The 27,685-nt window shown below is 36.7% G+C and overlaps 1 protein-coding gene across 2 annotated transcripts in view; it reads left to right on the top strand.

Annotated features, from left to right (window-relative positions):
- Positions 1-27,685, top strand: part of LOC150105224 (uncharacterized) — a 378,667-nt gene that overhangs the window by 11,604 nt on the left and 339,378 nt on the right. For both annotated transcript variants that reach the window (XR_016548564.1, XM_090395544.1), the window contains exon 2: positions 25,795-26,000. Coding sequence is in view for 1 of the 2 variants with exons in the window: in XM_090395544.1 (XP_090251670.1) it covers positions 25,815-26,000 (186 nt within the window). In the remaining variant the exon portion in view is untranslated. The remainder of the gene's footprint in view (positions 1-25,794; positions 26,001-27,685) is intronic.

The following is a 27,685-nucleotide window of genomic DNA, read 5'->3' as shown; positions in this document are numbered from 1 at the left end:
AAGTTGCAGAGCATCGTGAATAGGAGGAAAGGGGAGAGATAAGATTGAGACATATTAGCTAATCAGGGATGGTTATCAGGTCGACATGGAAAATATTTTTCATGGAATAGGAGGGGGGGGGTAGAACAAGAGGCTATTGTGGGAAACTGTATAAGTAGGGTGCAAGCAGGCAATGAGTAGTAGGTCCTTTGCATGGAGAGTGGTTGATGAGTGGAATACATTGCCTGAGTATGTTGTGGGTATAGACACTTCGAATTAGTTTAAAGCACAGTTGAATGAGCATTGTGTGCAATAGTGTCTACCTCCCACAATGATTCTCTGACTCCATGGAGGTCAAATGTTAATAATAATAATAATTACTTAATAAAATAAGCAGTGGGGCTGTTTAAGGGTTGAAGGTATATAACTAGGAGAGAGCTTTTCTGTTATTATTAAAATAATGCCTGAACTTTCTATATTATTATTATTCTGAGACCTGTATGAAGTCAAGATTCATTGAGGTTCCATCTAACCAATGACTTATATAGCAGAACTATAACATCTTTATTTCTGCATCTCTGCCATAATCTATTTTGTTCTTATAAGAAAGCTCTCAAATTTCAGGGGTACCTTATCTCTTCCACAACTTTCAATCCATTCCCACCTTTTGATTGAACAGCATCTCATTACTGTTGCCTTTCAAATTTCGAAACCCTCATACTCTGTAACACTGAATTGTTAGTCCTACTCTCCCGTACATACTGAAGATCTGTTCAAATCATCCTGGGGGTCACTTCCTCCTCATAGCTCTCCCCATATCAATTGTTTGCATTTTCTGTAAATAGCTGCATATTCCCCTTTCCCATATAAATCTATTCTCATGTGTGGATTGGAACATAAAAAAGAAAGAGCAAACAGGTTACAAATGTACCTAAAATTGAAACAGACTCCTGTTGATTGGTTAAAGATTAAGTAGGTATATGCCATATTCACATTTGTAGTGTTACTTGTTTAAACATGTATACATTATTGTTATTATTATTACATGACACCTCCAGGGAGTTCAAAGCGTCATTGAGGGAGGGTACCTACTCTACGACTCTCTGTCTCCACCACTCAATCTACCAACTACAATGAAACGCAACTACTTTCATCATCTACACCAATGCAGCTACTGCTGACCACCACCACTAGCATTTCCACAGACAATCACAAACATCCATGCCCACACCAGGATTCGAACCCGCAGCGTTTTGGCTGGAGAGCTGATATGCTAACCACTCAGCCAACCAGGCAGGCCAAAATTATGTGGCAAATTTTTGTAACTCCTTTTCTCGCAAGTTTATATGGTGTGTAGATTTATGTACTGCCTGGAGATTAAAAGTTAAATGATACTAAAAAACAATCGCACTCAACATTTCAGTCTCTATGTTGCGGCAATCTCTTCAAAAGTGTGAGCGTGTTCGTGCGTACGTGTGTGTGTGTATTTTTCTAAAACTTATATGACTATTAAGTTGAGCAAGAAACAAAAAATATAATAGGATCTATTTATTTCTGATATGGCATGATTAATTTTGTCTTGCTAGGAGACTTTATTGGTGGAAATAATATAAGTGAAAAAACCAGACACACAGCACAAACATTAGTTGAGTACAACTGCCATAATATTAAATTAAAAATGGATTGCTATCAGGAATTCTTGTTCTGACTGCATTGTTGAATGTCGAATGAGGTTGTGATTTTGTGTACACCATAGTTGAATAGTAGAGAAGTAACAATCAGAAAGGTTGTAGTTAGATTCATGTCAAGATGCACAGAGCTGACAATAGTATTTCACCATAGTGGATTGATCATTGTTGAGAAGTAGGATTAGCAACATGATTGGATAGAGCAGAGACTTTGGTTCTACCATAGGTGATATCTCTAACAAGCTCTTCTGTACAAAACTCAGTTGAATTCTTTGTTTGTATGAAATGCAGGAAATTGCAGCCATGCCAATGATAGTACACACCTGGACACTTTAAGCCATTGCCTTTTGGTTTTGCCATGTAAATCAAGCATCAGTTTTAGTTAGAGGAGTGAATGAAGTATGGATCTTATGTTTCTTTAGAATATTTGCTAACATGGTTGAAATAAGTTGAATATATGGAATGGAAGAGAAATCTTTGGAGTTTAATCCAGGCACATTCCAGTCTCAATGATAGAATGGTTATAATTCCAGTCCATGATAAATATTCTTCTTTCTCAGATTCCATCAGGAACATTGGGAGTCTGTAAATGCTTTCCATCGGTTTTCCTTATTCTTGCAATTGGTCTTAATTCAGCAAAACTCTTCTTCTCACATTCTATTAAAGTTGTTTTTTTAGGATGGCCAAGCTTTCTCTTTCCATCTGGATTCCATTCCAGGATTGGATGACAGATTTCTTCATGATCTTTCCCAAGTGTATGTCCAATTCATCTAAATTTTGGTTTCTGATTTCAAGGTTGACTTTTTTTGCTGATTTGTTATTCATTAGTAATTCGTGGCCTAAATTCAAAGTATGTTCTGCAGACATTGGTTTATGAATATTTGTAGTTTTCTTTGTATTTCCTTGAAACCAGCCATGTTTCACATCCATATAAAAGAACTGATTTAATATATGCATTAAATATTTTTAATTTCATCATCATCATCAAATTCCTTCCTCGTAGACAGGCTTATATTGGTTATGCATTTCTAAATCACTTAGGGAATTGAACAACGTAGATCCGAATATAAATTAAATTATACTTTATTAAATATCTCCGATATTTCGGCGTTGCCATTTTCAAAAGGAACTTACAAAAAAGGCACGTTCACGCAGGCACTACAATCCTGCCATGTACCCTCAAGGGGTGTACAGGATATGATAGTACTACATGAAAAAAAATTACCTCATTACTAACTTCCTATCTACAATTTTCCTCCAAATCAGCGTGTTACTTGTCAAGACTCCAATTACAGATCTTATATTTCTATCGTCTAAGGCACTTTGTACCGTATCAATCCACCTATATCTTGGTCTTACTCTGGGACGTTTTGCTGCCAACCTGGCAGAGAACACTTGTTTTGCTAATCTTTCCCCACCCATTCTGTTTTAAGTGACCATACCACCTGAGATTAGCTCTGCTAACACATTCCTGGATGCTGACAATGTCAAGTTCTTTTCTAATATCCTTCTTTTTAATATGATATTGCCATTGATGCCATCTGTTCACACCTCTAATCTTTCTCAGGACTCTCATATCTGTGGTCTCTAGTCTTTGGTTAAGTGTTTTCTGACCCAGCTCTCAGATCCATAAGTTAAAACTGGTTTGAACAATGTCTTGTATACAGCTAATTTAGTGTTCCGACTAATTTATCTCTTATTCCATGTGAATTTATTCAATTGACTTCCCACCATACCAGCTTTGCTGATTCTGTTGTCTATTTCTATATTTAATTTACCATCTTTACTAAAAATCGTGCATAAGTAGCTGAAATGCTTTACTTGTTCCACAGGTTCTCCATTCACAACACAGTTGACATTTTCAATGATTCTGCCTATTTTCATTGTCTTTGTCTTTTTATTGCTGACCTTCATACCATATCTATTACAACAATTATTCAATTTAGTCAGAGAATCTTGCAGACTTGTAGCGGATTTATTTAGAAGTATAACATCATCCGCATAAAGCAAAGAGCATACATTAACATCTCCAATTTTGATATCATGTTTAATACCACTTCATAATGTGATCCATTTAGATAATGAATAAGAGAAAGGATAATGTACATCCTTGTTTGACACCACATTTAACATTAAACCATCTTCCTGTACTTCCTTCAATTCTAACTGCTGACTTACAACTCAAATAAAGACTAAGTATTGCTTGATATAATGCCCAATTGACACCATATAACTGTAGCGTATTGAATAGCTTCTCACCTTGTCATATGCCTTTTCCAAATCGACAAAACTTAAATACAGATCTTTGTTATATTACCAGGTTTTTCAACTATTTGTTGTAAAATGAAAATCTGATCCTGACAGCCTCTATTTGGCCTGAATCCAGCTTGTTCTTCACCAAGCTTTTCTTCCACAATTCTTCTCAACCGTTTCTCAAGTATACTTGCATAGATCTTGCCAGGAATACTCAGTAGAGAAATACCTGTAATTCTGACATTCAGTTTTATTTCCTTTTTATATATGAGTACTATGAGAGTTCTACTCCAATCGTTGGGAATTTGTCCCTCTATCCAGGCTTTCTGAACTATGCAGTGCAGCCACTGTAAGACTCTTATGCCACCGTACTTCAGCATTTCTGGTCGAATATCATCTACTCCTGCTACCTTTCCACATTTCAAGCCTTTGATGGCTTTTCCTACTTAAAGTATGAATGTGTATTCCTAACTGCATGCCTGGTCAGTGTTTTTTATCACTGTGCTGTCGTCACTGCTTGTTTCATTTAGCAGTTTTTCAAAGTAATTACTCCATACTTCAAGGATATCTTTTTCTCCTGTTTTCATGTCACCTTTATCATCTCTAACTCCTTTTAAAGTACTCTTTTCTCCATTTCTAAGCTTCTTCAACCTCCTCCAGAATATCTTACCACCTTCTTGATATTTATTTTCTATGTTCTTGCCAAAGTCCTCCCATGACTTTTGTTTAGCTAGTTTTACACAGTGTTTAGCTTTCTTACATTTGTCTCTGTATTCTGTAAGAGTAAAAGCTGACTTATTTGCCAGGAACTTTTGATATGCTTTCTTCTTTTCCTTCACTGCCTCTTTAACTTCCTGTGTCCACCATGGAGTTCTAATTTTTCTATTCTTGAAGACAACTTCACCACATGCCACTCTAACTGAATCAATCAGGACTTTCTCCAAGGTTTGATTTCTGTTCTCAAACTCTTTCATTTTTTCTTCAATAATCTTTGTGTATTTTAGTCTACAGTTCGCATCTGAGAGCTGCTCAACTTTTATTCGCTTTAAAACTTTCTTACATGTTATTCTTTTCAATATGAAATTCAATTTTATCCTGCTCAAGACTAAATAGTGATCACTTCCAATTTCAAATCCTCTGTACATTCTGGTGTCCTGCACAAGGGAGAAAACATTCACTATCAACAATAACATAGCCAATGAGACTTTTCTTATTCCTTGCCTCTTCTCTCCATGTGAATTTGTGTACGTTTTTATGTTGGAACATTGTGTTAGTAATAAATAGTCCATGTCCTGAGCAGAAATCCAACAGATATATGCCATTATTATTAGCTTTGCTCTTTTCTCCAAATTTTCCCAAAATATTTTTGTATGTCTGATAATCATTTCCTACTTTGGTATTTAGATCCCCAACAAGTACCAACTTTTCCTTTTTCATTGTGTCAGTTACTTTTTCTAAAGCATCAAAAAATTCCTGCATTTCTACTTTAGTAGAACCTTTTGTAGGACCATAGGCAGAAATAAGTCTCATTGTTCAGTTCCCCATTCTCATATTTGCCCACATCACTCTACTTGAAACTGCCTGCCATTCAAGAAGATTAGCATCGTATTTCACATCTGTGTGAATATTTTTCATTTTCTGTACTCTACTAAGTTTAGCATATGCACTTCTTGCCTTTTGAATCATTATGTCAACTTCTCTAGTTGCTCCTCCATCTGTAGATAAAACACTGTTGAGCCATGTAAAATGTGAAACAGTTTCGATTTTTCCATTTTCATTTGTATTTGATGCCTTCTTGTTCACATTGATTCTCATTTGTTTTGTTTGTGTTTATTTTCAACCCAGCTTTCAGTGATTCCTCTTGTAATGTGATTAGTTTGTTTTGGATATCTGCATGTCTGTGAGCAATTAGATATTATCATCTGCATGGTCTAGATCGCCCAAAGTATTATTTATTTTCCATGATATTCCTTTGGCATGTTTCATTGCTGTCTGTTCTGTAACTTGAACTAGCATCAGTATTAATAATAAGGGAGATAGCAGACATCCTTGTCACACTCCAGATACAGATTGAAAGAGTATTTTTGGTGCATACATGAAGTAATTTTCGCAATACATCCACTGGAAAAAAATCCAAGACAGAACCCGATCTTCGTGCCGAAGCTTTACATGAAGCCGACATATACTTCTTTACAGATGCTATTTCCAGAAGCAGTAAGAATAAGCAAGTAGCAAAACACAATATAAACAAATGAAAATTCAAACAACAAACAGTATTGAAGGACTTGTATCCAGACTGAAAAAAATGCAGCACAATTTAAAAAAGCACACTTTATGCTATTTAAAAATGGTCAAACTGAAATTCTGTTTGTAGATAGCATTTCTAAATAGAAAGTAACTTGGATTTATTATTATTATTATTATTGTTATTATTATTATTATTATTTAGGCCTCCAAGGAGTCAAAAGCCTCATCGCAGGAGGTCCTTCCTAGGAAACACAAGTCTATCAACAACGTGGGCGGTCCCTCCCAGGAAACACAAGTCTATCAACAACGTGGGAGGTCCCTCCCAGGAAACACAAAGGCTATCATATCACTCCTTAAACTCATTGACCATTCTCGCTCTCACCACTCTATCAGGCAATGCATTCCACAGTTCAACCACCTTCCATGCAAAGAAACCACTCCTCACTCTCTTGCTCACAGTTTCCTTTCGTAACTTCCAGGGATGGCCCCTTGTCATCACTCCTTCCTGCTGTTCAACCAAGCAAAAGAACTCCCCAGTGTCAACCCTGCAACAGTTTAAAAGTCTCAATCATATCACCTCTCCTTCTATCCATCAAACTTTGCAGTCCATTTTTTTGCAGTCCACATTCCCTTAGGTATAGAGGCAGTTTCAGTAAGAGGCAGTACTGAAACTGCCTCTATACCCTTTCCACAGTTAATTTTTATCCCCTTCAAATCCTGGGGACGAAATCTGAGAACAAAAGTGTGGTCTGATCAGGGTCTTATACAACAGAATGATAACTCTTTTATCTCTGCAGGTCAGCATCCTTCTCATTATTACAGCAATCCTTTGTGTTACCTTTACTACCTTTGCAATATGTCCTTTGAATTTCAGGTTTCTATGAATCATCAACCCCCCAGATCTCTTGTCTCCCCTACTTCCGCCACTATATCTCCTCCAATAGAGTATGCAGCATTCCATCAATGTGTCCCAAACCCAAGACCTTACATTTTGCTGCATTAAACCAATACCCCCATTCATTTGCCCATCTGTCTAGCTTATTCAAATCATGCATGACTACCACATCTGCACTATTACTAATAACCCTTCCCAGCTTCACATCATCTGCAAACAACAACATCCCCCTGCAATCCACTGACAATGTCATTGGTAAAGGTTAAACAATATAGGTCCCAGTACTGAGCCCTGTGGGATCCCACTTGTAACTGTCTGCCTCACCGTACACAACTCTGATACCTATCAGACAGCCAATTCTGAATCCAGTTGACCAACCTGACATCTATATCCATGTGCTGCAACTTAAATATCAGCTTATCATGTGGAACCCTGTCAAATGCCTTCGCTAAATCCAAGAAAATGGCAGTATATGCCTTTCCCTCATCTACTGGTCTTGTAACTTTATTATAAAAGGCTAGCATATTACTAAAACAAGAGCACCCTCTTACAAATCCATGTTGACTCTCACGGATAACAGGACCCTCATCTGCCCAATGTTGTATACGGTCCCTAACTAATTTCTCCAAGATCTTAACAACTACTGATGACACACAAACTAGCCTATAATTAGACACTTCAGTCTGCTACCACCCTTATGCAATGGCACTATCTTACCTTCCTTCCATTCCCTGGGCACCTTTCCTGTAGCCAGACTTTCATTGAAAAGCCAGGTCAAAGGAGCTGTCAGTTCCTTAGCACAGTCTCTCAAAACTCATGGTGAAATACCATCCAGTCCCACAGCTTTACTGACATCCAGAGTGCTCGGTATTTGGAACACGTTCTCCTCCTGCACCTCTTAACCTCGGACCTGCCCTATCCCGCTAGTATTAAAATTTACTCCTCCAGGCTGAAATACACCAATAAAGTGTTCATTGAACAATCCCACTATGTCCTCTGCATCAGTCACTCTATTCCCATTTTTATCTCACAATGTCATTCTTCCACAATCATTTCTCCTCCTACTGGCAACATAGCAAAAAAATTCCCTAAGATTTTCTTTGGATCTTAGGGCCAATCTCTTCTCATATTCCAGTTTCGCCTTCCTTACCATACTAGTCACTCTCCTGGCCTGTGTCTTATATTCTTCATGCATCTGCTCTTCACCTGTCTTCTTATATCTCTTCCATTGCCTCTTTTTTCCATGCAGCTCCTGTTTAATATTGTTTGTTATCCACTTTGTCATCCAAATTGTGTACTCTTCTTCATTTGTGGAATACAGCTTACTTTTGCTGCTAACAAATATTCGTTCACAATTTCTCAAGCACAAATGATATCCTGGCCTTTCAATTCCTCCCTCCATGAACCTCCCCCCCCCCAAGTTGATGTCTAAGGCTATTGTAATGACCTGCCTTATAATTATTGAATAAGAGCCAACAGGCTTCCCTTCAGCGAAGTAAAATTATTCAAAATTAAGTGGATATTGAATACTACATTATTTCTTAGCCAAATAAGAAACTCAAAGATAGGAAATCTAATCTGAGAGTTTCCTGCCGAAAATAGAAAAGTACAAAGTTCGGCGAGTCCAAGCTTAAGCCAACTCCTGGTAGTGCAATGCTAGGGCAACTCGTAGTAATGGTAGAGTAACCTCCGATCACTGTTCTTAGTATTTTCCCATAATGTAAAACACAGCTCCTAAGAAGTATTACTTTCTTCATTATGAGAGAAGGTTACTACCCAGACCAGTTTCACTGAATAAGTAAATCCATCTCTAAAAATTAGGACGATCCCTAGACCACTCCATAGTGGCCGAAAGACTGTCGAACTCATGTTGTTCCACTCAGTGACAGGCTCACCCCGTCACCAAGAAAAACTTCTCAGCATTGGCTCTACCCAGTGGCAGGCTTACCCCACCACCAGACAGAGCCATTATCTCAGTGGTGGCCCTACTCAGAGACAGGCAAAAACCTATCCCAAGCAGAGCTTCTCATGCATAAAGGAAAACGAACTCATCAGTGTGTAGGTAGGCCTAGATGTAATACCAAGGTTTCAATGGTCAGAACTTATATCTTTATTGTACAAGTTGCCAAAAGGTGCACAAATACAATTACTGAAATAAGAGCCAATAGGCTTCACTTCAGCGAAGTAAAATTATTCAGAATTAAGTGGATATTGAATACCACATCATTTCTTGTTGGCTTACGCTTGGACTCGCTGAACTTTATAGTTTTCTATATTTGGCATGAAACTCTTAGATTAGATTTCCTGTCTTTGAGTTTCTTATTCGGCTAAGAAATAATGTGGTTTTCAATATCCACTTAATTTTGAATAATTTTACTTTGCCGAAGTGAAGCCTGTTGGCTCTTATTTCAGTAATTGTATTTGTGCACCTTTTGGCAACTCGTACAGTAAAGAAATAAGTTCTGAGCATTTAAACCTTGGTATTACATCTAAGTCTACCTACTTACTGATGAGACCTCAAAAAAAAGGTCGAAACCGGTCTGGGTAGTGATCTCTCATAATGTAGAACAGTAATACATCTCTTAGGAACTGTGCTTTACATTATGGGAAAATACTAAGAACAGTGATCGAAGCTAACTCCACCTTTACTACGAGTTGCTCTAGCCTTGCACTACCAGGTGTTGGCTTACACTTGGACTCGCTGAACTTTATAGTTTTCTATATTCGGCATGAAACTTTTAGATTAAATTTCCTATCTTTGAGTTTCTTATTCGGCTAAGAAATAATATGGTATTCAATATCCACTTAATTTTGAATAACCTGCCTTATAATTCCACATATATTCCCATCTCTTTGATACTCCTGCATGTCTATTCATCTTCCAAGTCAAAACCACATGGTCGCTCTCTCCAACTGGTGGGAGAGATATCACCTCACTTATTATCAGCTCTTCTGATACTATGACCAAATCCAAAACTCTTGAACCTCTTGTTCCCCTCTATTACATGTTGCCTAAGATATTTGTCCCTCAAGCTAGAAATTCCATTCCCTTATTGCTACATGCATCTTCCTCTCCCCAATTTATACTGCTGTAGTTAAAATCTCCCATAACAATCATTCTTCTTGCACTTGCCAAGCTCAACTGTCTAAACATCTCCTAGTCCCCACCCCTCTGTGCTCCTTGGCTTATAGCAACATCCCACTAATTATCCTGTCTCGTCCACATCTACCTCACACCATATGCTTTCAAAATCATTAGTGTCACTGCCTTCCAAAGCCTCTTAGAGGACATAAGTCGTCACTTATCATAAGCAGTACTCCACCACCATGCTATTCCTGTAAACTGTATAAGGAGGATGTGAGCAGAGGAGTGAGGAGCAGGTTCTTTGCTTGGAGATTGGTTGAGTGGAATGCATTGCCAGAGTGTGTTTGAATGTGAATGCAGACACATTGAGTCAGTTTAAGACTGGGCTTTTTTTTTTTTTGGATGAGATTTGTGTGTAATAGTGTGTACCTTCCATAATGAGTCTCTGACTCCATGGATTGCTACGCTACTCAATTATCTTAACATTTGGGTGGCTTTCAAGCCAGTCCAAACTTTATTTGTAGCCTCTTCATATTTCTAAAGGACAGCATTCTCTTCTGCAGGCATCCAGGTGTTTATAGGACCGTGTTTTCTGTTGTGTAGCCAACACCACAAGAACATGATGTGATATGGTGTAGCCTATAGGTCAGACAAACCAAAATTTTGAATTTGAGAACAAAAGAACACATTGGCAATGTATTCTTGGAAATATGATATCTGGAAATTGCTACTCACATTTCTTAGTGCATCAGAATTTACTTTCTCCAACTATTACCTACAGTCTCTAGAATGAAACAGCTGACTCATACCATATGCCAATAGTCTCATTTAATTTGTGTTGGATTGTTTCTCTTCTAATGATTGTATGTTTTAACATCGACTGCTTTCTTTATTTCTCATATTTAAAAACAAAAACCTAAAGAAGCTACAAAATTATAGGTGTTGTGAAACTGGTTGGTTTTATTTTATTTATTTACAGGCAATTCTCTTTTTTGCATGGCCTTTTTTTACACGATTAAAAAATAACATGGTTTAGAAAACAAAAGTAATTCTTTTTAGATGGTATATTTTGATTTTACACGGTTCAAATGGTGCTTATTTTTAACATTTCTGTTTAAATTCAGTTCTGTTAAAAAGGGTATTTCCATTATAATTATCATTTCCTAGAATGGTACATATGTACTTAAACGTGAATTTTAGGGAAACCCTCTCGATGTTTTAAATATCAGGGATTACTCTACACTACAGAATGTAGACAATTGTGTAGACAAAAAAATGCCAAGTAGAACTAAGGATCATGATTTCAAGCAAAATCATGATCTCTCTCTCTCTCTCTCTCTCACACACACACAGCTCATCATACCATGCCTTAAACACACTCAAATCTCAAATTCTCTGCAAACACCCTCTAGGCAAGGCATTCCGATCATTCACAAAAACCTGCTTATCACTCTTCTGCTCCTTATAGCTTCCAGGGATGACCTCTGGTTCTCCCCTAATCTCTCACTGTTTTCTGTAGAACCTCTCCAACATTGATCCTATAACAACTGCTTACTGACTTGTAGGTCTCTATCATATCACCCTCTTCCTCCTATCCACTAGACCAGCATTTCCCAGATTTTTCCTACGATGGAACACTTCACAAATCCTGAAATTTTAACAGAACGCCTTAGTTAAAGTCGAGTATCATCGGTCTCATATTCAATGTAAAGCTAAGATCATACTATCGGTGAAGCAGGCTGTATATCGCATTGTGAAATGCGACAGCGCACTCTACAGGCATGCCGGACTGCATCGCATCGCATTGGCCTTGCTTGTGACCGCACGTTTTCTAGAATAGATGCCTCCGTACTTCACTCGCACTCAGAGGTGTCGACAATCGCGGGTAGCTGAGTCAAGGCCAGCGCACACTGGCCAGGTGACTAAATCTGTGCACAGTAGTCTAAATCAGTGCCCTCTGCATCATTCCCAGAAATCTTTGTGTTGTCCTCGCAATTTTGGCAATTAAAACCATTACTCATTAGTCAGTTGCTAAGACCGCAGACAATGAAAGGTGTGGATTACCAGTGCACTGGAAGCAAACAAAAAAGGTTGGGTTATAAAAGAAATTTTTAATGAATGGTTCCATCAATGTTTTGTTCTAGAAGTTTAAATGCTATTTGACGGAAAAAAATCTGGACTTTAATTATAGACAATGTGCCTGGCCATCCTGTTATAGAACACCCGAATGTGGAATTTTGTTTTCTGCCACCTAATACAACATCCTTAATACAACCACTAGACAAGGGTGTGATCGCTACTGTCAAAACTTATTAAATAAGAACATTCCAATACATTTTGGATAAACTAGATAAGAATAATCTACTGACAGTTACTGATGTGTGGAAGAACTTTTCTATTTTGGATTGCATCAAACTTGCTAAGTTGGAGTTATCAGAATTGAAACCATCAACTTTAAATGCATACTGGAAAGTTACTTGGCCATGAAAAAGAAAAACCCTGCACCTTTGCATACATCTGAATATCCCAGTATCATCAGATTAGCACATGCAGTTGACAGAAAAGGATTTGATGATTTTTCGTCTGCAGATATTGAGGTATGGTTGACAAGGCTGTTAGTGATGATGAAATTATGGAATCTGTCCTTGAGAATCTCGATGAAAAAGAAATAAAATGATGATGAAGAAATTCCACTCACTGCAGGATTAATTAAAGAAGGGTTTCAATTGTCTAGTCAATTGCAAAGTCATTTTCTTACACATGATCCAAATACTGGACAAGTTGAACAGGTTTAAACGTGAACTGAAGTCATGTGCGACATGAAGAATTATACAAAGATCTAGTTAAAACAGGACCTCAATGATTAATTACAGAGTTCATGTTAAAAAAAAAATCAACCTTTAGAATTATTGGAAATTAGTGCAAATTTAGTTCCTTTTACCGAAGAAAATGTTTCGCCGTTGCAGTATGAACAGGACAGCCAAAGTGTTTCAAGTGATGATGGAAGTGATTTAATTCCAGTCTCTCACAAAAGAATGCGGCTACTGTCAGAAAGTGATGGCGAATAACATTTAACTAATAACCATATTATTATTATTACGTAACACCTCCAAGGAGTCTGACTGACTCATCAAGGGAGGGCACATACTCTACAACTCTCAGTCTCCACTACACAACTACAACGAACTGCAACTACCATCACATACACCAACAGCATTTACGGTCCATCACCTCCACTAATATTTTCACAGACAATCGCAAACATCCCTGCCAATGGTCGGATTCAAACCCACAGCCTTTTGGCTGGAGAGCAAATATGCTAACCACTCGGCCAACCAGGCTGGAATAATATTACTATTATTACGACATGACGCCTGCAGGGAGCCCAAATACTCATTGAGGGAGAGTTCCTACTCTACAACTCTCCGTCTGCATCACTCAATCCACCAAAAACAACGAATCCCAACTACCTTCATCATCTACATGAATGCCATCCACCACCACTAGTATTTTCATAATCATCCATGCACACGGTAGGATTTGAACCCTACCATTTGGCCAACAATAGTACAGTATTGTTGTATAACAGTATATATTGTACAACAATAGTACAATATGAGTGGGTATATTTGGGCCTTTTCAAATTTCTGTTTTATTAGTGACACACTATTTTCTTGTATACATATGTATATATTTTAAATAAGTACTAAAATAAAAAAATATTCCATTAAAATTAAATAAAGTTTTATTCAATGATTTTCACTTGCTTTGTTTGAAAATAAGTTATTGTTCGTATCAGATTTTCATATCTGGAACCATTCTTCTATTTTTTCATATGTACTGTATTTTCTGGAACCAATCTACCATGTAAATGGAGAATTGGGCATATTTTTATTATTATTATTATTTTTTAGTGTGTAATAATGCAAAGATAGAAAAATCAGAACTCCATGGCAGACACAGGAAGATATAGAGGCAGTGAAGGAAAAGAAAAAAGCATATCAAAAGTTCCTGGCAAATAAGTCAGCTTGTGCTGTAAGAAAGCTAAACACTGTGTAAAACTATCTAAACAAAAGTTATGGGGACTTTGGCAAGAACATCTCATCTCATCTTCCTTATACCCTCTTTTACCTTGCGGTGTCGAGGGTCCATTGATCATCGGACCTCACTCCGTTTACAGGATAAGGTGGTCAGCCTTATGCCCCGGTGTATCCTATGGCCTGTAGTGTTGAGTTCTCAAGGCCAGTTTGCCTGCTTTGCGGGATGAAAAACCCCAGAATAAACTGGGGGAAAAACCCTGCTGTGTCCACGCCCAAGACTGGCTAACTTGGCTATGGCTGAGGAAGATCCTTCAGCTCCTCACGTCACCGATGGGAATCGAACCTAGGGCACTTCTTCCCCAGGCATATGGTTGCGAAGCGCATAGCCACTAAGCTAACCGCGCGGACTTGTTTTCTATGGCAAGAACATAGAAAACAAATATCAAGAAGGTGGCAAGATGTTCTGGAGGTTGTTGATAAAGATCAGAAATGTAGGAAAGAGTGCTGTAAAAGGAATTAGAGATGATAAAGGTGACACAAAAACAGGAGAAAAAGATATCCTTGATGTATGGAGTAATTACTTCGAAAAATTGCTAAATGAAGCAGTGACAACACAGTTGTAAAAAACACTCAACAGGCATGCAATGTGGAAAGGCAGCTGGAGTAGATGATATTCGATCAGAAATGCTCAAGTATGGAGGTATAAAAGTCTTGCAGTGACTGCAATGCATAGTCAGAAGGCCTGGAACAACTGTTCTCTGCCAGGTTGGCAGGAAACAGACCCAGAGGAAGACCAGGATGTAGGCAGATTGATATAGTAAAGAGTGTCTTAGAAGACAGAAATATAAGATCTAATTTTGGAGTCTTGACAGGTAACAGATTGATTTGGAGGAAAATTGTAAATAGGAAGTTAGTGGTGATGTAAGTTTTTCATGTATGTAGGTGGATTGATACAGTAAAGAGTGTCTTAGAAGACAGAAATATAAGATCTAATTTTGGAGTCTTGACAGGTAACAGATCGATTTGGAGGAAAATTGTAGTTAGGAAGTTAGTGGTGATGTAAGTTTTTCATGTAGTACTATCATATCCTGTAATCACCCCTTGAGGGTACATGTCAGGAATTTGATGATGATGGTGATAATGATATTAATGACTAATTAAAGTCCGCGCGGTTAGCCTAGTGGCTATGCGCTTCGTAACCATATGCCTGGGGAAGGAGTGTCCTAGGTTCGATTCCCGTCGGTGACGTGAGGAGCTGAAGGATCTTCCTCAACCATAGCCAAGTTAGCCAGTCTTGGGCATGGACAGCAGGGTTTTTTCCCCAGTTTATTCTGGGGTTTTTCATCCCGCAAAGCAGGCAAACTGGCCTTGAGAACTCAACACTACAGGCCATAGGATACACCGGGGCATAAGGCTGACCACCTTATCCTGTAAAAACGGAGTGAGGTCCAATGATCAATGGACCCTCGACACCGCAAGGTAAAAGAGGGTATAAGGAAGATGAAGATGATGACTAATTAAAATATCTGTTTTTATATAAAGAATTCTTAAATTTCGACTTGTTCATTCGGCCAAATCAGCAAGTAAATTCATTCATTGATTTGTGTGTAGACCCTCCCATTGGGATCAGAATTGAGAGTTGTTAGTGAGCCAATCACTTTATGTTGTGACCATCTTCTGATTATGATCCCCCATTGGGCATATGGTTAAAATATGACTCAACAGAATCATTCATAGAAAAATCAGATATGTATGTGTTTTGGAGATAGTACCTTCCTGGCTAGCCTAGATTTAAGTATTGATTCACAAATGCTCCCTTAGTAAATCAGTAAAACATTTAGACATGGTGAGTATTGTTTTCATTGAATCTAGGGATTATTGTTTTCACTGAATTTTATCACTGTGTAGAAGTTTACAACCGTCAAATTTATATTTCAGTTATATGGACAAATTTTTGACCAGGCCATGGTATTCTATAGTTCTATGTCGGTTCTTTGTTGTATGTATTATTAAGGGTCCCAACAGCTTCCTCTCTCTTTTGCTGTCTACTACAAGCATGCAACCTATACATTTATGTTCATTGGCATCACCAGCATCTGTTACAAAAACATAGCATGATCAAACCCATGTGTAACAAGGTCAAGACTATTTGCCCCACTGAAGGAAACAAAACAAAATGTTGGATGATGCTTTTGTCTCTAGTAGTTTTAGCTGCAAGATGTCATTTAAGACATACAATGTCTTCTCCAAAAACTTTCATTTTTATCATTTTGCAATTTTATAAACCATCTCTTTCATTCCTAAACGCCATTCGCTTAAAGGCACTGAAAGGGTGGTTGGGGGGGTAACCAAATCAGAATTCGGTTATTCAGAATACCTTGTTTACTATATCATTGATAGTTGTCTTCATACACTATACAAAATATCTGATTCAGGATATAGAACAACACTACATCAGTTTTATTTGAACCAAACTCCCCCTTCCTTCACAAAAAAAAATCTTTTTTATATTCATCATGTTTCTCATCCTGACATGAAAGGAGTATATGATACCCCCCCCCCCCCCTTCTAATATCAAGAAGTCCATTTAGGCTGTAAAGTGCCATGCTGTCCTGAAATATGATTCCCAACAGTTTTTCACATTTTGAAAGTTTACTCAAAATTTATACCAGAGCGTCTTCTTTCATTTCTTTTTTAATAATAATGATTATTATCCTTTCAGGGATTTAGACCCAGTTGCCTGTTATGATGTCTTTCCATCTTTTCCTTGGTCGTCCCTGACTTCTATATCCTCTTAACTGGGTGATATTAGAGTATTTTTTTGGGTAGTGTTGAACTATCCATTCTTTCGATATGTTCATTTCACTTCTTTTGGTATTTATATACTTTCTCCAATACTGAGTCTAATTTTTGTGCTGCTGCTTTTGTCCCAGAGAGTATAGCCTGCTGTTCTTCACAGGAATTTAATTTCACCAGTTTCTATTCTCTTTTCTTTTACAGCTTTTATGGTCCTTAATTCACTTCCGTATAGTAGAGAAAGTCTTGTGAAAACTTTATAAACTCTTATTCTTATATGCTTTTGAACTTCGTTAGGTTTGAAAATATTATTGATCATTCCTGTTATCTTTAGAAAATTTGAAATTTTGATGTCAGTGTCAGCTTTTGTATATGATACAGCACATCCAAGGTATTTGAAGCAGTTACTTTGTTCTAAAATTTTATTGTCAATCATGATTTTACTTCTGACTGGAAATGGTCCTTTAAAAGCCATGATTTTTGTTTTGTCTGTTGATATTTGCATTCCAAATTTTTTTTACACTTATGTTTAAGGCATATATTGATTTTTGGAGTTCATCTTCACTTGTTGGTATGATTATTTGGTCATCTGCAAATAAAAGGGTATTAAGTATAGTTCCACATTGGTGACATTGGATATCCTTGATGGATCCCCTCTGTTCATTTATTTCCATTCTGTAACTTTTTCATTGGTTCATACAGCTATTTGGTTGTTCTGATACATGTTAGTTATTGCAGCAACAGCTGATTTGGAATGTTTAGATTCTTGAGTATGGTCCACATTTTGTTCCTTATAGGCTTTCTGGTAGTCTACAAATACTATGTGTGTTTCTACATTGTATTCATAATGTTTTTCCATTAAAATTTTTAATGTAAAAGCTGGGTCAATGCATGATCATCCTTTTCAAAAACCGTTTTGTTCTTCCCAAAGTTTATCTTCTACATATGATTTAAGTTTTGAAATTAATATTTGTGCATATAACTTATAACTAGTATTTAGAAGACTTATTCCTCTGTAGTTTTCACAGTTGCACTTATCGTCTTTTTTATAATTATATATTGGGATGATAATTGCTTTATTCCAAGTTTCTGGGATTTTTCCTTGCTGCCAGATTTTGTTAAATAATTTTAACAGTCGTTTGATGCATATTTTATAAGTTCTGTATTCCATCTTCTCTAGGGGATTTTCCTGATTTTCTTTACTGTATTACTTGTTGAAGGCCAGCCAGGTTTTTTCTTTGATTATTTCAAGTTTCACTTTTTCTTTAACCTCTTTATTCATATTCTTTAGAATTTGTATTTGGTCTCTTTACTGTAAGATCTGTTTCCAGTTTTGCTATGAAGTTAACCCATATTTCTCTATTCTTTTTTCGATATGCTTTTTTTTTCTATTGCTCTTTTTTTTATAATGAAGTTTTGCTTCTAGTAATTTTGTGTTTATCCATTGTTTATATGCTTCTTTCTTATCTTTGATTATTGCTTCAGTATTTTCAACCTTTCTCCTCTTCCATTTACTTTTTGTTCCGAGGCATTCTGTTGATGCATTTATTAATACATTTTTTAAATTATTCTATTCCATCTCTATATGATCATTTTCTTTTATTTGTTCTTGTTTTCCATTTATTCTTTCGAATAAAGATAGTTGATACTTTTATCATCCAAGAGTTGAACTCTAAAAGTTTCCTAAAAATTTCTCTTAGCATTGATTTGGTTTTAAACCAAGGGGTATTCTTAATTTTCCTTGTAAAAGATAATGATCAGGTTCTATTTCGGCACTTCTAAATACCCAGCTATCTAGTATCCTATTAGTTACTTTATAATCTATTATAATTTTTAGATTTCTTGTTTCCCAAGTGAATTTTTGGCAAGCTTTATGCTTGAAAAAAGTGTTAGTAATTTTTAAGTTATTATATGCAGAAAAATCCCTAAGTCTGTATCCATTTTTATTGCATGTTGTTTCACCATTTATTCCTATATTTGTACCTAGTTAGCAAAGTTGGGGTAAAGCTCTAAGAATAGCGATCAGAGCTTTACTCAATTTCTACGAGTTGCTCCAGTTTGTACTACGTACGTGAACAATGTGCTTTAGCTTACGCTAGTAGTCGCCGATACTTTTATAGTTACTATATTCTGCATGAAACTCTTTGATTCCGATCTTTGAGTTTCTTATTCGGTTTTATAACAATGTGGGATTTAATATCCCCTTAATTTAAATAATGTTTACATCGTTGAAATGAAGCCTATTGGCTCTTTATTTTAAATAATTTACGGGTGCACCTTTTTTGACAACTCGTATAGCAGAATATATAAGTTCTTTTCGCTATACCCTTAGTATTATACTTGGTCTAGCTACTCACTGATGAGATCTCAATAAAGATCGAAACCGGTCTGGGTAGTGACCTCCCACCATAATGTATAACATCATATATCTCCTAGGAGATGTGTTTCACATTATGGGAAATACTAAGAATAGTGATCAGAGCTTTACCCACCTTTGCTACGAGGTGCCTAGTTTGTACTACGTGCTTTAGCTTATGCTAGTAGTCGCCGATACTTTTATAGTTACTATATTCGGCATGAAACTCTTTGATTCCGATCTTTGAGTTTCTTATTCGGTTTTAAAACAATGTGGGATTTAATATCCCTTTAATTTAAATAATCTCTTCATCCTTCTGAAAACCACGTGACCAAATCTGGGCACAATAGTCCGTGTGTAGCCTAATCAAAGCCTTATACAACAGAACAAGAATCTCTCTACTTCTACAAGTCAGTGTCCTCTGCATCATTCCCAGAAGCCTTTGTGTTGTCTTCACAATTTTGGCTATGTGTCCCTTAAATTTCAGATCCTTATCCACTATCACCCCCAGATCTCTTATTTCTTCCACCTCCAACAATGTATCCTCACCAAGCATAAATTCTGCATCCCATCTTTGTTTTCCAAATTTTAAAACCTTACATTTTGCAACATTGAACTCACATCCCCATTTCCATGCCCAATCACTCAATTTATTCAAGTCTTCCTGCACTGTCACAACATCCTCATTACTCTTCATGGTTCATTCCAACTTTGCATCATCTGCAAACAACTGAATATCTCCATCTAAATCTTCACCTATATCATTAACATACAAGTTAAACAGAATGGTCCTAAAACAGATCCCTGAGGCACTCCGCTAGTGACTTTCCTTTTCCTTGACATCGCTCCCCCATACACAGCTTATTGATACCTATCAGACAGCCAATCTCCAATCACCAATCTAATATCCAACCCCATCTGCTCCAGTTTGACTATCAATTTATCATGAGGCACTTTATCAAAAGCCTTTGTGAAATCCAAGTATATCACTGTGTATCCTTCTCCTCTGTCCAAGGAAGCAGTCACTTTATTGTAATAAGTAAGTAGATTACTAAAACATAACCTCCCTTTAGCAAATCCATGCTGTCCATCTTTGATGGACAGCATGGATTTGCAAAAGGGAGGTCATGTTTTAGTCCAACAACTTAACCACAACACCAGACACACAGATAGGATTATAGTTTAATGCTTGAGTTTGATCACCCCCTTTATGAAGTGGCACAATCTTGCCGTCCTTCTACTCCTTAGAGACTTGATCGAGTGCAAGACTCGTATTAAAAAAATATGTCAAGACAGGTGTCAACTCCCTGGCACATGCCTTCAGAATACGTGGTGATATATTATCAAATCCCACAGCCTTATTAACATCTAGTTTACTCAACTCCCCATACAGCTCTTGCTCACTTACAGTCAGTCTCTCCTCCCCGTCATCTACCGCTCTCAATCTCTCCATGAAGTCACATTCACAAGATTGAAAGACCTGTATGAACTGCTCATTAAGTATTCCCACCCCACATTCTGCAACAGCTGTCTTTATACCATTTTCTCCAATCAATGTCATCTTTCCATAATCATTCTTTCTTTTGCTGGCTACATATCGAAAGAACTCCTTAGGATTCTTTTTGGCTTCATTAGCTAACTGCTGTTCATACCTCTCTTTAGCTACTCTCACTAGCCAAGTCACCCTCCTTGCCTGGTCTTTGTAGACCTAATGGAATTGGTTATTTTCACTTTGCTTATGCTGCCTCCACAATGCCCTCATTCTCTGTATCACATGCTTAATCTCTTTATTCATCCATCTCACACCTACTTTATTTAACCTTCTCACCCTTGGAATATATTTAGACATTGCATCTACTAGATAGTTTTTGAAAATCCCCCAAGCTGCATTGATCTCTTTTCCAGCTAACTCCTCATTTCATGTTACACCCACAAGCTGTCTCCTGAGCTCTTCATAATTACCCCCTTGTAGTTCCACATATACCCTTTTCTCACAGAGCTTCTCACACTGTTGGCAACCACCCAGGTAATCACCTCATGGTCACTCTCACCAATTGGTGGATGATTTGACACCTCATTTATAATTATATCCTCTGATGAGATGACCAAATCCAACACCCTCGATCCTCACATGCCCTTTATTACATACTGTTTGAGGTAGTTATCCCTCAAAAACTGAAGAAACTCATTTTCTTTATTTCCAGTTGCTATCTCATCATTCCAGTCTATATTGCTAATTAATATCACCCATAATGATCACCCCTTTTCTTATTTGCTTGGCTAATTTGACTATACATTTCACTATCACCACCATCCACATTACCTGGTCTATAACAACATCCCACCAAGTATTTGATTCCATTCACCTCTATCTCACACCATACTGCCTCATAACCACTGGCACTATTTCTGTCTTGCATTTCTACTTTGTATAGACATAACTCTTTCTCTATCATCAATAGCACTCCCCCACCCTTTTTACCCCTTCTATCCTCACGAAACACATCATACCCTTCCATCTCTATTCCTGTCAGGATGTCATCTACTTCCAACCATGTCTCACTTATTCCGACAATCTTTGGGTGAACAGATGCAATTAATGAAACCATTTCATCTGCCTTGTTTCTTATACGTCTAGCATTTGTATACAAACACAACAGCTCATTTCTGGATCTACAGATAGTTCCACTAATACCACCCACTTGATGTGATCTCTCAATGCCCGACTGGGGCCATTTCCCTTTCTGCTTATTCATTTTAAAACCCTTTTCAATTCCAACTGTTGCCTCTTGATCCCAGGTTATCCCATTCCTTTCTACACATGCCCTCACCTCCTCTCGGAGCATCTACCTTTCTCATGCTGTGTACCCCTGTCCACCCTGAGCCTCCCCGTTTTCCTGTTCCTCTTGCACACCCATTCTCACATTTTCTATACTCATACCACTCACTTCCTCATTCATAACCACCTCTTCAATCTCTCCTAACTTACTCTCCTGCTCTTCCACATCACTTCCCGCTTCTGATTCATTCTCTCTCACTCTACTCACTTTTCTACCTTCCGGCAGCAGTCTCTCCATGCAACTCACACCATAACCACTCAAATGCAGTCCATCGCTCCCATACAGCTCACTTCATCCCTCAAACTCATTCCACACATTAACAAACTGCACTCCCGTCTTCTCACACATTTCAGCCAGCATATTATTCATAATCCTTGCTCTCTGCCTCATCTCACCACAGTTATACCTAGGCAGTTATATCACACAAAATATCACACTATTCTCTTTTATCCTAAGCAGCCTCCTGATATCCATTCTGACGCTTTCTTTGTCCTCTGTCAAATCATTCGTACCGATTAAAACCATTAACTCCTTTGCTCGCTTCCTTCTCATATCCAATGCCTCAATCACTCTACTCATTTTACCACCTGGAAAACATACCTTATGCATTTTATCATCCAGCACACCTTTAATAATGGAGTCGCCATACAACGCCACTCGCTCATCTTTCGTTAACTCTTTCTTGCCATCATGATTTGTTTTAATATTTTTTACCCGAATTTTCTTAATTTCATTCCGCATCCATTTCATCTCTTTCCTCATCCAATCCAATTCAACTTCCGAATCTCGCGTCACATTCTCTCTATCATTCAATCTTCCTAATTTTCTAACTCTCAGTCCCCTCTTTTCACTTTCATTCATCCTTCTGTACTTCCGTACTTTCGGTCCAACATGCGTCCAACTTTCGCTATCATTCATTCTTTCGATTTTTTCCACTTTCGATTCTTTTATGATGCCGTTTCCAGTTTCATTCGTTCTCTCAATTTCGTTTCCTTCCACCACTTTTGATTCCTGCATCACGCCGTTTCCAGTTTCATTCGCTCTCTCAATTTCGTTTCCTTCCGCCACTCTCGCCTCACTTTCGTCCTTTTTAACATCCGTTACGGATTTTATATTATTCGTTTTTTTTTTACTGATTTTTTAATATTCTTTCGCCTCTCTTTCTCACCACCCTTCTCTTTCGAATATGCGCTTATTTTCCCCACGACATTCTCGCTACTAACACTTTCTGTCATCAATTTCATATTCGCATTCATCAATTCCTCGTTTAGGTCACACTTCGCACACACCCTCCTTCCATCCGCCCTAAACATCCACAAATCATTTATGTAATCGAAAGAATACATATAGCTCACCTCACACTTAACGACTGAAGTCTAAATTAAATTCATGGAATGACAAAGCTGCCGCAATGTTTTCTGCCGGTACTGCTCTAAAGTCTAATGATAACAAATTCGTAATTATTTCTGTAATTATGCTATAAAACTCTGTAGTACAACAATAGCACCAAAAACCACAATAATACACCATCAAATCAAAGAAAACAATCAACATATCAACAAAAATCACAGATCTTTCATGAGCTTTCTAACAGCACGTTATTTCACCAGATAGCCTCGAACCAATCTGTGACCTATTTGTGACCTTATTTATATGCCCTTGAACTTCAACTTCGTATCTACTAAAACTAAGATACCTGGCCTGATCAGTTTCTTTTAGCATAATCTTCCCAATATAATATGGCATTGGATACCTAGTAATACTAAAGCGCATGACTTTACATTTATTAATATTCAACTGATAGCCATTTTCACATGCCCACCATTCCAGCCTATTCAAATCATTCTGCAAGCATTGTTTATTAGCCACATTTCTGATTACCCTGCCTTACCAATGTCATTCAAGTACATTATTTAATCTCTTCAACTTCTTCAATTGAAGAAAGTGTTAAACATGATATCAGGAGAATGGAATACTGATTTTGAAGACAGATTGGGAATTTGTAGACTGCAGACAATAGCAAACAATTGAAATAGCTGACCGACAGATATCAAAAGTGGTATATGGGGAATGTGAGTCTACTATCCTTTTATCCACACCAATATATTATAATCCAATCCCATGTTTTCTAATTTATGCAACAGTCTTTCATACTATATTCTGTCAAAAGCCTTAGCAAAATCCAAATGTATCATGATGTGTCCATTCCCCTTGTCTAACTGAATGGTTACATTATTATAGAAATTGAGCAAGTTGCTTAAAATGACCTTCCTTAGCAAACCCATGCCATTCATTCTCTGTCAATCCATTTCTGAATAAGCATCTTTTCCAAAATCTTCCCAACACCACTCATGATATACTGATTGGTCGATAGTTGGATACATTGGTCTTTGCACTACCTTTGTGCAATGGAATCACCATATATTCTTTCCACTCTTATGGAATCATGCCTGTTCTGAGAACCCAAATTTTTTTATCCTGGTCAAAGGAATAGCTAGTTCAACTGAACACGCTTGTGGCATCCATGCTCATATCCCATCAGTCCTATTGCAGAATTCTTATTCTTCATCCAGTTGAAGAGGTAGCAGCATGTGTGTGTGTGTGTGCAAGTGCACGCGAAATGTTGCATACACCAGGTTTATAGCTTTTAGCAAAATGGGCACTTATTAGTTGAGCAATCTCTTCTACATTTCTCATTCCCACACAACCATCTGCTTCCAGTAGAATTATTCTTTCATATTCATTCTTTTTTTTTACTTGAAGCATAACAATAGAATTCTTTTGGGTTGTCTTTAGCTTGCAGAGCCAGTTTCTTTTCATGCTCAGACTTAGCTTTCTTTAAAACTCACTGATTATTATTTCAGCTTTGGAACATCAAAGTCATGGTCACTACAAATTTTTTTTATTACATATAAAGGGACACTCATATGTAATAAAAAAAATTTGTAGTGACCATGACAGAGGAAATGCAGTGAAGCTTGTAAACCTCACAAAACATACATGGTCAATTAGAACAAAATGTGAAGAAGAGGAAGATAAATTAGATGAAAATTCTCATAAAATGAGTTATCAGAATTAAGCATCGGAAAAATAAACAGTATTTTTGATTTTCTTATAGATGTCGATCCTAACATTGAATCAAGCATTAAAGTTCAGCAAGCATTGCAAAATGCTATTAGATCTTACAATGATATGTATGCAGAGAAAATGAAGAAAAAACATGTGCAGACTACATTGTTTATTTATACAGTTTTTCCAAATAAAAACTTATGTTCATTTATAAACAATAAAATCTTTACTATTATTTTTTCATTTTATTTTAATTCATTTAAATTTTTTTATGTGCATTATTTCTGGTGAGCTTGCGGTAAACAGATGATGCATTTTTTTTTTCCCCATCAATACTGTAATTGTATGTTTGGAATGCATTACACTGTAGCATATTATAATATTTTAAACAGTTTGGTTTTGTATAGCGTGGGACTTTTTGGGCACCTATTAACTGCACTGAGCAAGGTATTGCTGTATATGGGTACATCTTTTATTTTGATTTAAATAAAAAACATGCATATTATTTTGCAGTAAATTTAGAAAAAATTTAATGTTTTAATTCAGTTTCAAGAAAATTATACTCCATGAAAGGATCAATGAGAATGCCAAGATATGGTGGTGGTATCGGTGTTGGCCGTAATGGTGGCATGGCTAAGGATATCAGACTAAATGGTCAGAGATTATGTGCACCAGACTGGACTGCAGTAACCCTTCATCCTTTTCAGAAGGATTTCTATAAAGAACATCCAGATGTATCCAGACGGCCCACGGTAAATTTTATTCCTTTCTTTCTTCTATTTTCACAAAATGTTATCTGTCCATGACTATTAATTAAAATTTTGCATTTAAAAAAAAACTGAAAAATTTCAGTATAAATTTATCTTGTGTTTTAATTGTTTCCTTATTAAATCACTACAGGATCATGATTCTGTTATAATCAATGTAATATTGATTATATTGATTACAACAGAAAAATAATTAAAGAACATCAATATTATACTGATTACAACAAACCTCAGAAGTCTGGTCTAGCACAACACAGTATTACCACTACCCATAATATCCAGTGGGATAAAACTATTCTGCTTCATAGATGCAGGTTCAAATATGAACGCCTCTTTAAAGAAAGTTGTGAAGCTTTTTTACACTGACTGAATTTAAATCGAAACGATTGCCTCTCTCTCTCTCTCTCTCGAAGATCTGGGAGACTTTTATTTTATGTAATCATTAAAAAAACTAATTATCTTAAATATTAATTATTTATTAATTTCTTTTCCTAGCTCGCGACAACATTGTATTTTAATAGGTGATCCTCCGAATGTTCGTTACTTGTATTCTATTCCTATCTGTTTGTAACACTGAAGATGTACTATTAGTTTTAGTAAGAAATGTCTACCTTATTTATTAATTAAAGTTATTACTGTGTACTTACGTGTTGTTTTTAATAATTATACTATGCCACAGGTCCCTCTAAAAATAATAAATAATTAAATGCCAAAGTTTCTTTAGCTTAAGCTAGTATTATCTATGCACTTATGATGCATGTAGACTCATTCAAGAGAAACAAAAACCAAAGTGACCTAGAGAGCAGGGTAAGTCATCTTTGCAAAGCAGCTTCTGTAATTAGTGTTTTTGTATTGATAGGAAGATAAGGCAGTGCTCCAAACTTTATATGAAATCAAATCAATTCTGCTGAGATTTTCAGAATTTTATAGGATTTCAGCTGCTTCCTCTAATTTGAATATGATCTGTTCAATTTAGTTTTCTTTCCTTTGATGAAGTGATCTTTATCCAAAGCACAAAAAAATCTGGACTTTAAAGTTTTATTGATTATAGACAATGCTCCTAGCCATCCTGTTTTAGAACACTCGAATGTGAAATTTTGTTTTCTGCCATCTAATACAACATCCTTAATACAACCACTAGATCAGGGTGTGATCACTACCTTCAGAACTTACTAAATAAGAACATTCCAATGCATTTTGGATAAACTAGATAAGAATAATCTACTGACAGTTATTGATGTGTGGAAGAATTTTTCTATTTTGGATTGCATCAAATTTGCTAAGTTGGTGTTATCAGAATTGAAACCATCAACTTTAAATGCATACTGGAAAGCTATTGTACTTGGCCAAAATGTGTGAAAAGTAAAAAAGTGATGATGATGAAGAGATTCCACTCACTGCAATATTAATTAAAGAAGAGTTTCAAATGGCTAGTAAATTGCAAAGTCATTTTCTTACACATGATCTAAATGCTGAACAGTTTAAACGGGAAGTCATGAATGGTGCTATATGAAGAATTATATAAAGATCTAGTCAAAAGAGGATTTCAACGATTAATTACGGAGTTTGTGGTAAAAAATCAACCTTCAGAATTATTGAAAATTAGTGCTAATTTAGTTCTTTTTACTGAAGAAAATATTTTGCCATTGCAGTATGAACAGGACGGCCAA

The sequence above is a fragment of the Typopeltis vanoorti genome, chromosome 7 (assembly GCF_054136105.1).
Source record: "Typopeltis vanoorti isolate ZY-2024b chromosome 7, IOZ_Tvanoo_1.0, whole genome shotgun sequence".
In the NCBI taxonomy this organism is placed as follows: domain Eukaryota; kingdom Metazoa; phylum Arthropoda; class Arachnida; order Uropygi; family Thelyphonidae; genus Typopeltis; species Typopeltis vanoorti.
Note: the sequence above shows the minus strand (reverse complement) of the source record. Positions and strands in the feature narration are given on the sequence as shown.